This window comes from Neolamprologus brichardi, chromosome 17 (genome assembly GCF_056152115.1).
Source record: "Neolamprologus brichardi isolate AB-2024 chromosome 17, ASM5615211v1, whole genome shotgun sequence".
Classification (NCBI taxonomy): Eukaryota; Metazoa; Chordata; class Actinopteri; order Cichliformes; family Cichlidae; genus Neolamprologus; species Neolamprologus brichardi.
In genome coordinates this window covers 34,973,614-34,985,334 of record NC_142120.1, presented here as the reverse complement: position 1 = coordinate 34,985,334, position 11,721 = coordinate 34,973,614, and the positions used below count along the sequence as shown (strand labels likewise).

The 11,721-nt window shown below is 37.7% G+C and overlaps 1 protein-coding gene across 1 annotated transcript in view; it reads left to right on the top strand.

The window, feature by feature from the left end:
• Positions 1-3,942: 3,942 nt before the first annotated feature.
• Positions 3,943-11,721, top strand: part of plxnc1 (plexin C1) — a 30,282-nt gene continuing 22,503 nt past the window's right edge. Inside the window, exons 1-6 of the mRNA XM_087830434.1 lie at positions 3,943-5,029; positions 9,899-10,021; positions 10,799-10,933; positions 11,008-11,108; positions 11,186-11,291; positions 11,370-11,535. Of these exons, the coding sequence (XP_087686560.1) occupies positions 4,022-5,029; positions 9,899-10,021; positions 10,799-10,933; positions 11,008-11,108; positions 11,186-11,291; positions 11,370-11,535 (1,639 nt within the window). The 5' untranslated portion in view covers positions 3,943-4,021. The remainder of the gene's footprint in view (positions 5,030-9,898; positions 10,022-10,798; positions 10,934-11,007; positions 11,109-11,185; positions 11,292-11,369; positions 11,536-11,721) is intronic.

Genomic DNA, 11,721 nt, shown 5'->3' with positions numbered 1-11,721 from the left:
TATTTCATATTTATATCCTGTTCATAGCCTGTACATAGCTTGTACTCACTACAGCCTGTACATGCTTATAGTTATAGAATATTCACAACATACTTCATACCGTGTACATTATAACATACCATAATAGACCCATTTCTGTAATATACTTACATATCTATATTATTGCTAATATATATTGTAATATATCTATATCACTAAAGCACTTCTGGATGGATGCAAACTGCATTTCGTTGCCCTGTACCTGTGCATGTGCAATGACAATAAAGTTGAATTCTATTCTATTCTATTCTTCTTGGTTGGCAACCAATGTTAAGGTGCTTTACCGCCCCCTGGCTCACATTTCAGTGGACATTTAGATGAGAAAATATTTATTTAACACATTTAAGGAAAATACTAATAAAATAAAAATAAACAAAATAAATGTTTATTAAGCAATTTTGATAGGAAATTGCTTAATTTTAGAAATGTTTTTGCTCTTTTTTGCTCTATAAAATAGTTGTTTTCTTTTAGAATCATTCATCTTAGCAGTAGAATTTACATGAAAAGAGAAATAAATTAAGTTTGAGTGAAAATGTACATTTTTCGCACTCTCTGGTCAACTGACTCAGTGAATCAAATGACTCAAAAAACCCGATTCACTTTGGTGAGTGACTCATTAAAACTCGATTCAGTAAAAATAATCAAATTTACCACCACTAGTCCTAGCACCAAACCCTGTGGAACACCATAATTTACCTCAGTGGTGAAGAGAAACCTGGGGTTGTTCTTATTTTCTTCAATCAGTGACAAATAGTAAGATGTTTTGGCTTTGCGGAGGGCTTTCCTATAAAGCAACAAACTATTTCTCCAGGCTAAATGATTATCCTCTAAATTTGTGACACACCATTTCCTCTCCAGCTTACGAGTTATCTGCTTTAGGGTACGTGTTGGAGAAATGGAAAATATATATATAAATCTTATAAAGTTTGTATCTGCCTTGTGTGAAACTTGTATGAAAAGCATACAAGAGTGAAAACAGATATAAGATCCCTTGAAAAATTATATAAATGAAACTTGTATGTTTTGGATACTTACTAAAACAATATATGAAAGTAATGAGAAAGTGGCCACTTTCATGAGTAAATAAGTTTTTACTATTTCTTTTCCATATGGGATACCAGAGTCAGGTACTTCTGATTTGAGGCCTTAGTTTTCACAGGAGCTACAGCATCCAGAGTCGTACGCAGTGAGGATGTAAAATTATTAACAAGATAATCGACCTCTGTTGGGGTAGTGTTCAGGTAGCTGCTCTACTCTATGTTGGTACAGGGCATGGAAGATGATAACAGTGGGTGGATTATATTCTTAAACTTAGTTACAGCGCTTTCAGAAAGACATCTACTGTGATAAAGTCTACTCTCCACTGCTGTGTAATCAATTATTGTAAATGTAAATGTTATCAGGAAATAATCAGACAGGAGAGGGTTTTCAGGAAACACTGTTAAATGTTCAGTTTCTATGCCATATGTTAAAACAAGACCTAGAGTGTGATTAAAGTGGTGGGTGGGTTCTTTTACATTTTGAGAGAAGCCAACTGAGTCTAATAACAGATCAAATGCCATGTTGAGGCTGTCATTTTTGACATGGATGTTAAAATCACCCACAATAATTATTTTATCTGAGCTGAGCACTAAATTAGATATAAAGTCTGAGAAATCAGACAGAAACTCTGTGTAAGGCTCAGGTGGACGATATATGATAACAAGTAAGACTGGTTTCTGAGTTTTACAGCTGGGGTGGACAATGCTAAGCATCAGGCTTTCAAATGAATTAAAAGTCTGTCTTGGTCTTTCGTTAATTAATAGACTGGTGCGAAAAATTGTAAGGCAGAGTAAATCGATTTGTTGATCAATTTTTATGTCATGTACTAACAGAGACTTGGAGGAGAGAGACCTAATATTTAATAATCTACATTTCACTGTTTTACTCTTTGGTTCAGATGTGGATACTGTATTGTTCTTTCTTTGTGATTTTGTTATGTTTAAGTTGTTTATTGCTGGTTTTTAGTTTGTTTTTTGTCTGTTTGGGAGCTGACACAGTCTCTATGGAGATGGGGGGTTTTTTTTGGGGGGGGGGGGGGGGGGTAACAGGAGGAGAGAAGCTGCAGAGAGGCATGTAAGACCGCAACTCTGCTTCCTGGTCCCAACTCTGGATAGTCATATTTTGGGGAGTTTCATAAATCTTTCCATATTTCTAGCAATGAGAGCTGCTCCATCCAAAGTGGGATGGATGCCGTCTGTCCTAAAAAGACCAGGTTTCCTCCACGGTTTGCCAATTATCTATGAAGCCCACATCGTTTCTTGGACACCACTCAGAAAGCCAACAATTTAAGGAGAACATGCGGCTAAACATGTCACTCCTGGTCTGATTGGGGAGGGGACCAGAGAAAACTACAGAGTCCGACACTGCTTTGGCAAAGTTACACACAGATTCAATATTGATTTTAGTGACCTCCGATTGGCGTAACCGGGTGTCATTACTGCCGACGTCATTACTGCCTGCATTTAATTTTCCCTTTTCATAATGCCAGATGTGTTGCTTTCATCACCGCTGTCTGGGAAATCCCTGATACTACAAGTAGTCAACAATTTAAATTATTGTCTTGAGCAGTGAGCTGAGCTAGATGATGCTCAGAGTGAGGGTTGGGGTTAGGAAAGACAGTTGAATATGTTTATTGTGGGTCAATATTTTAAACTGGATCACTACTGTTAATCTTTGTTTGCAGAGTCTTTCTTTGACTCTTTGAATCATTTACACTATGAACTATGAACAAATTAAAAGTCTTAATAGTTCTTACATTCTGCTTGTTCCGTACATTAAAGCTGCTCCCGTATCTCAGTCTCAGAGTGATGTGGTAGTTTGGAGTTTCTGTTAACAGATTTGGAAACATGTGATTGTGGTCTAGTGATTAGAGCTCAAATTTGAGAAGATCTCTCCAACTTATCCAAAGTACTATAGAACAGACCTGTCTTACAGCAACACTGTCAACATTAAACTCATATTGTTTCCACAGTGGTAGCACAGAGTGGGACATTTTCACAGTTGTATTATGACCATCACTTTGTTCAGACTAGCATCAGAAATGAGAATGAATCAAATTTTTGTTATTATATAACAGTCTGGTGGTTTTTGTTAGAGTAGAAGAAGTCATATTTTCATATTTTGGTGGGTGATAATTTAACGGATGCCAGAAACATGAGAAAGTAACTTCCCAGAGCTGACACTAGATGTCGCCTTTGTTGTTCTGTCATTAGGACTTGTAGGAAGTTGTGTGTGTTTTGCAGGGATCAGCGGACCTGTGCTCAGCTGATGCAAAGTTCAAATTAGATAGAAACACATCGAATTAAAATATTCTATCTTTATTAAAGTCATACAATGTGTATCCTTTGACATCATAGTACAGATGAAAAAGCTCATTTGCTCTCACCTGATGTGGCTCTAAGGCGATATTGAGTTTCTCCAGTAGGTGGCAGATCACACAAATAAAAGACTGGCAAAGTCATCCCTTATAAAAGTAACACAGGTCTGTTGTGGTAATGGAAGTCGACAGTAACGCAGAACAATTATTCAGGTATGTTTCAGATTAATAAACCTCAGTGTGCACCTGGATGAACATTGTCGTCCTTCAGTGTGTAACAACTTACTGAAGGTTAAACAAATGCTTTCTCGTTCGCTGAGTGCTGTCACTGTTTTGATTTTGTTCAGGTTCTGCTGTCACACTAAACTGTACAGACTTGAGAAGATGGCAGAAAGTGAAGAAAACAGCTGAGGGAAAATATTAATGATGTTAAATCCTAAAATTAAAATTGGATTTTTCTATTAACTGGGCGTGCTTCCTTCCACTTTCAACACTTCTCTTTTCAGCAGAGGCGCACTGCGCTTTTACGCACGAGTTTAGAGACACTGTGTCACAGAGCAGAGTGCCATGCAGACCTTCAGTGCATGACGGTGTCTCAGGCACAAGTATCACTGCTGCTACAAGATGATCCTGCTGCTCGCTCTGCTTTCTGTTCTCTGGGGAAAACTGGGTCTGTGCCAGGAGGAGGATGGAGGCTTTACCTTTGATGGAAACATCCGCCAATTCGCCATGACCTCCAACACGGTTTACATCGCCACAGAGGAGAGGCTCTACCAGCTGAGCCACGACCTGACTCTGATCAACAGTCTGACCCAGAGGGGAATAATAAAGACCGGAAACCAGCAGGATGATGTGCAGTTTTACCGGGTTTCTGACACAGCTGAGGGGAACGCAACTTTCAGCATCAACGTGTTGTTGCCTTTCACAAGCAATGACTCTCTGATCAGCTGCGGTGTGACTGACGATAGCTGCAGTTACTGCGAGGTTCTGGACCTGAAAAACACCTCCAACCTTCTGTACAGAGAACACATCCAGGTGGGACCTGTGAAAAGCAGCAGCAGGTCAGTCAGCTTTCTGGTGGATGTGAAGAAGAGAACTCAGACTGACACTTACATTCTGACCGCGATCCAACAAAACAGAGAAAAGCCCGAAAACAACAAGTGTGGTATTAATCAGAAGACTATCAACCTTCAAAATACAGATAACAAACAAGGTGGAGGTATATTTTCTCTAACTGATGGAGCTTCAGACACACCTGGGATCAAAAGTAAAGGTGATGTGGAGTTTGTTGACGGGTTTCAGCTTAATTCAACCATCTATCTGTTCTCCAACGTGCTCTCAGCTCAAACAAATAGAGTCCGTCTCATTTGGCTCGAAGGCAAAAAAAGCAAAATTGATACACTCAAGTCTCTGCGGGGCGCGATTCTCAGTGTCTCTGACGGTGACAGCAGCAGACTTGTGGCCTCCTCGGTCATCCCGGGGGAGCAGCCGGTGCTTTGGAGCGGCGTGTTCAGTGTGGATGGAGGAGATACTGACACCAAGCTGATGGTGTTTGACATCAGCCCTGATTACAGCAGGAACACCGACAGAGATCCAGACTTTGTCTACACCTCTATGACATCAGAAGTGACGGTGGGTCGATGTATAACTTCTAAACATGTTCTGAATGGTTCCTGAATGTAGTTTCCACCTGTGCCTCCACATTTTCATGTGGACAATCATGAAAGCAAAATGTTCACAGTGAGGCAGATTACTTTATCACACAGTGTGGTCACAAAACTAGAAACATCAATCAATTCAGACTCAGTCTGCTACTTCACATAAACAGTTAATGTTAGGCTCAAACTTTCCCGTAAAAAACACTTATATATACATATACACATACATACATATATATGTACACATACATATATATATATATATATATATATATATATATATATATATATATATATGTGTGTGTGTATATATGTATATGTATACATATGTATATATATATGTGTGTGTATATATATGTATATATATATATATATATATATATATACATATATATACATATACATATACATATATATACACATATATATATATATATACATATATATACATATATATACATATACACATACATACATACATATATACACATACATACATATATATATATATATATATATATATATATATGTGTGTGTGTGTATATATGTATATGTATATATATGTATATATATATGTATATGTATATATATGTATATGTATATATATGTATATATATATATATATATATATATATATATATATATATGTGTGTGTGTGTATATATATATATATATATATATATATATATATATATATATATATATATATATATATATATATATATATATACATTTATATACGGTCATCACTGACCGTATATAAATGATACGGTCAGTGGTGATGCAAAAATTATTTCTCAATTTTGTTGTAATTTCTACTCAAAGTTGTATGAATCCAATTATAACGCAAAGGTCGCTACCCAATTTATTGACTCTGTAAACAATGTTGAAATGATTAAAAGTGCTGATAGGCTTTTTTGTGACAGTCCAATTACTGAAAAAGAGATATTGACATCTATTGAATTTCTTAAAAACAACAAATCTCCAGGCACAGATGGGCTGGTGGCTGATTTCTATAAATCATTCTCTTCTCAGCTTGCACCCTTTTTGTTGCAGGTTTATAATGAAAGTATTGAAAGGGGCACTCTTCCTCCCAGCCTTACTCAAGGACTTATTACTTTAATTCCCAAACCTAAGAAGGACCTACTTTTTATAGACAACTGGAGACCAATAAGCCTCCTAAATAATGATTATAAAATATTAGCTCTATTGCTAGCTAGAAGAATTAAATATATTTTGGATGATATTGTAGATGAGACACAGTCTGGTTTTATGACAAACAGGCACATCTCCAATAATGTTAGACTTGTCTTGGATATTCTGGACTACTCAGCATTAATATCTGATGACTCATTTATCCTTCTCTTGGACTTCTATAAAGCCTTTGACTCAATTGAGCATGAATTTATATTTCTTACACTTCAGAAATTTGGTTTTGGTGATATCTTCTGCAGAGCTATCAAAACTCTGTATTCCAATGCTACTTAGCTAATTAGAATGAAAAATGGCACCACTTCTCGTTTTAGTCTTAATCGAGGGGTACGCCAGGGTTGCCCGATTAGCCCTTATCTTTTTTTACTTTGCACCCAAATTCTTGCCTCTCATATTTCGAATAGCCCTGTGAAGGGTATAAACATAGCAGACAGAGAGATTGTCATCAGTCAATTGGCAGATGATACCACAATTTTTCTTAGAAATGCCAGCCAAGTGCCAATCGCTTTACGTGTAATAGAGGATTTCTCAAAAGGGTCTGGATTGGTCCTAAACTTAAATAAATGTCAATTATTACCTGTCAAAGAGTGTAATGTTCAGAGTATTTGTAATATAACAGTTAAAAATGAAGCAACATATTTAGGTCTGATTATCTGCAAAGATCCAAAAGACAGAATTTTACTAAAATTTCCCCCAATTATTAAAAAATCTCAAACCAAATTAAATCAATGGTTGCAGAAAGATTTAAGTTTAAGAGGAAGGGTATTGCTCTCAAAAGCAGAAGGTCTGTCTCGACTGACTTATGCAGCAATTTCCACACACCAAGTTTCACCACGATCAAACCAAAATTCACTGAATGAGCCACAAAAGAAGACCACAAAAACACACAGCGGCGCAAATGCGCTAAGACAGAAATTAGCTTACCGTCCCCATTTCCTCCGTTATTTTCACCGGTAGCCGGTAGCCACGTGATTAACAGTAGTTGCCATGCCTACCTAGCGCATCAGAGCAGTTTTCTGTCAACAACCTCCATTTTAGACCTACCTACAGACACGTGACTGAACAGACGTCACATGCAGTAAATTTGGGCCCATGTGGGTTTTAGCATCACAACGTCTGATTGGTTGAAGTGACGTGAACATGGCATTGTCACTGTGAATCTATTGGCTCAAACGATTAAAAAGAGGTGTCAATCAAGCAAATTGACCAAAAGAAACCAAAGTTGCAGCCCCTCGGAGTTTAAAGGGCCAGAGGCCAATCAAACGCTCTATGCGCGCTGCAGAAAAGGGCCATTGCCATGTAAATGTGTGGTTAATTCTTCAAAAATATATTTTTTAAAAAAGCATGTTTAGGCCTGTTAATAAAATTTATTAATTTCTGCTCTTTAATACCTAAAAAAATCAACTGGCATGGTGTCCAATTGTGTGCCAAAATTGGACATTTTTGTACAACGTCTGGATATTCATGTATTGACAGTGCTGTAATTTTTCACTGTTTCATTTTAGAAACAAAAATCTTTGCACAGATGATGTTTATATGTTGGTTACTGGATTTCTGGAACCAAATGTGATCTGAGGCATATTTTTCAAAGGGTTATATGCTAAAAATTAAAAAAATAATAATAATTAGGCGAGGATAAAATCTACTTATTTTTTCTGTGTTCCAGTCTCAGTAACTTTGACACAGTAATATCTGATTCAATATTTACACCTCTGATGAAATTTCCCAAGTGTTAGCTTTATTTTGATGCCAAGATTGTAAGGACAGAGTTTGTAATTGCAGAGAAATAATCAATTAAATTTGGACATTACATTTTCGAGCAGGAAGCTCAGAAACCCCCTTGGGGCTTAAGAGGGGGTGCTGAGATGCTGAGAATGTAACCAATACGTCTACTCACAAAAGAATGAGTGAAGCAATATAGATAACAGCAGAGGACAATTTATTTAGGGTCTGATGGCAGTTTACCATCGGTGTCCAGCACTTTAAAGGATTGATGGACTGGAGCACATCTGTCCTTAACATACCCTCTTAAACATCAGCTTGACACTGATACATTAAAGGAAACTTAACAGACTTTAAGTGCAAATGTTTCAACCTGAACAACTTAAAACTTCTCTGGGATACAATGTAAACAAAGACAAGAAGAAGAAAAAATATTTCCATCAATTGTCACTTCTCCTAACCAGGAGACAAGTGAATATATTATGTAAAGAGTCTTTTTTTCTCAGTCCTGGAGTTGTAACACCACAACCTCCTCAGTCCGTAATCAGAGAGTGTCTATTTGACAATAACCAAAATGTCTTTGGATAGTCTTTGTGAATGCAAAAAGAAAAAAAAAACAATGGTGTTAGCTGGCTAGCAAAATAAAGAGAGTGTATGGCACTGAGTGCGGGCGTGTGTGTGAGTACTTCGGTCCAAATAATCGAGGTCCGGATGGATGAATGGATGGCAGCCGCCAGTCCTTTAATGGCACCAGCAAGGCAGCACAGTAGTAAGGCAGCACAGTAGTAAGGCAGCACAGTAGTAAGGCAGCACAGCAGCGAAGCGTCTGGCAGGAGAACGAACAATAGTCTTTTTTTTAAGGCTACTGCAGAAGGCGATATTCCCCGCTAGCTCACCCAAGCTTGCTCTCTGGCACAGCTACAAGCCACGTGAGCTCATAGCCCTTCCCGCTAGGATGTACTACCACAGTTGACTGTCGTAAAGCAGCCGCAAACCAATAGCAATAAAAAAAAAACTCAAAATCATTGAAGAACATTTTATAACTGAACACCCAATATAGATATATACATATATACTGAATATCACACAATATCAGATAACCAAATTAACACTGGGTTACAAGAATATACCCCAGAAGAAGTGCCATCGTAACGGCTGCTGATCAGTTTGCTTTGTCTTCTACTTTTTTTTTCTTTGATACCCAGATGTTGCTTTGTTTCTGTGATGTAGAGGCACATCCCACTACAAAATGGACTAAACCACTGTTTATCATTTGTAAAGGGCGAAGGCGGTATGAAAGAGCCGTTACCTTTTTGGAATTATAGTTCAGTCACTCAACCACGCCGTTCTAACCATAACAGTGATTACTTGGAAATAATTTTTAAAAATGCAAACAAAAAGACACTTTCACATCCCTACATTACCACGGTTCCTCATATCAATGGGCCTCTAAATTCTCAGTGCCACTGTCCCCACACTATCATGCTCCTAGTGAGAGGTCAGTTAATTAGTCACTAGCAGAGGTGCTGCTGTGGTGACAGATGTCAGTTGTGGTCATTGCTCTCATGTGACTTCATAAAGATTCATTATCTGTATAATAGTTACTCCCATACTTCATGAAATGCTGTGAACCCTTGAAATAGCACATTCTTTAATTATATATGAGAAAATTGCATCATAGTTGATTCAGTTTATTCACCATTAAATCACATTTGAATGATTTTCAAGCTGAGTATGTGATTTCTCAAGGTGTAAACACAATTAATGAATATGCTGTTTGGGTTCATAGATTTAAAGCACTTCATTAGGTTTGGAGGGAATACAACTTATTTCTATTTTAACCATCTTGAGTTCTAATCTTAACATATCTACAATATCATATTTGATGATCAGTGTGTTTGTTTCTCAGCCAAAGATCCTAAAACCTAAGGCAGTCCTCTTCAGGCACAGCTACATGACCTCTGTGCTGGCAGTGAGGCAGAGAGGCTGGATGGTTTTCTTCATTGGGACAGGAGACGGCCAGCTCATTAAGGTGTGTATGAAATGAAACATCTAAAGTACTTAGTTTACCAGCCTGATTTTAAGATGCCATTTCATCATCCTGAAATGCACTGGCTTCCTCACATGAAACAAACATGAAAAATAGTTCTGTCACCAAAATATATTTGTTGAATTAGCATCTATTCATAAAATCACAAACAACCGCTGACCCAAGATAAATAAAAAGCAAAACTTTTTAAGAGGCAAATTATTCATGATTCTTTAGCTTGCTTATTTGAACTAGTCTCATTTTATTTAATTGTTGAAGTCTGCTGCAAACTGCAGTCACTTGTGGTCTCTGTAGCTTCTTTGTGTGCTCTCAGTCTCACTGTGAGTTCATCTGCTCACACACTGCAAGGTTTTGTTTGTGGAGTGGAGAGACGAGAGCTGTGACCCTGAAAGCTCAAAAAGCTTCAACAAGTATTTTATTGAATATGACGAGAGCAAGAGATAGAGAACCAAGCTGAGAGGGATGTTGTCATGGTTTGAGTTTTTCGGTCATATCGACTCTTTGATCACAGTTTGTGATTAAGTCGGAAAGTTGGTTTTACAGATAAGAAATACCGACTGTTTGACAACATGTACAGCAGATATCAGCACGACACTGAATCCAAGCAGCACAAACACATAAGAGCTTCTTATGAACGAGGGAAAACTTAAAATAAACAGCCTTTCATTTGGAAGATAGTGGTCAGAGAAAAATAAGCAATTGAAATGTTCATTAAACATAAAAACATGAATTCTTATTTTCACAAATTCTTGTTGTCAGCTGTCTGTGGACAGGAACTATCACGCTGCCTGTCCCACGGTGCTCCATAGGACCAGTGATGATCGCAAAGTGTTTCCCAAATTACATCTGGATCCAGTGGGTCATAAACATGTGTATGTGCCATTTAGAAACCAGGTACTTAAATTATTTACTGATTATCTTAATGTCACATGTAGCTGTGCTGCATTTTAAAGTGTTTGTTGTTCTAGATAAGGCGAGTTCCTGTGTCAAAGTGCAGCATGTACACAAATGTGCAGGAGTGTTGGTCTGCACAGGATCCATACTGTGGTTGGTGTGGCTCTAAAAGCAGGTGAGAGAAACAACATGCAGCTGATGTCTCCAAACTATTCTGAACTTGGTGATCATTTCTCCTTCTTCTTCTCCTAGCTGCACATTTGAAGATGACTGCACAGATTCAGACTGGCTGTCCATTCCTGATGAGTCCCAACACAAAATGATTTCCCACAAAGTTGAAAAGGACACAAACGGACAGGTACAGCTTACAAACACACTCGGGACTGTGATCATTTGTGGCTTTCAGGTATTTCTCACACATATTCTTCATTTTCAGATTTTACTAAAAATCCACACACACCTGACTGTGGGCCAGGAAGTGTCGTCCAACTTTGCCTGTCAGTTCGTTGCAAGGTCCAGCTCGATTTGTGCTCCGAATAACCCTCCTCCACAGTTCCCACAATGCACCTGCATCCTGTCTGATCGTACACTTCCTGCTGATGGTCAGTGAGTTTTCATAAATAATCCAACAAATGAAATACTTTGCAGTCAGACATGCTTACTGATCTGCAACACTTCCCAAAAAGCAAAATAGAAACATTACAGAGCTGACTCTGACAGATGAAATATTCTTTACTAGTTGACAAATCTGAGCTGTTCGTTATTACAAACTGTTGCAACTCATTAAA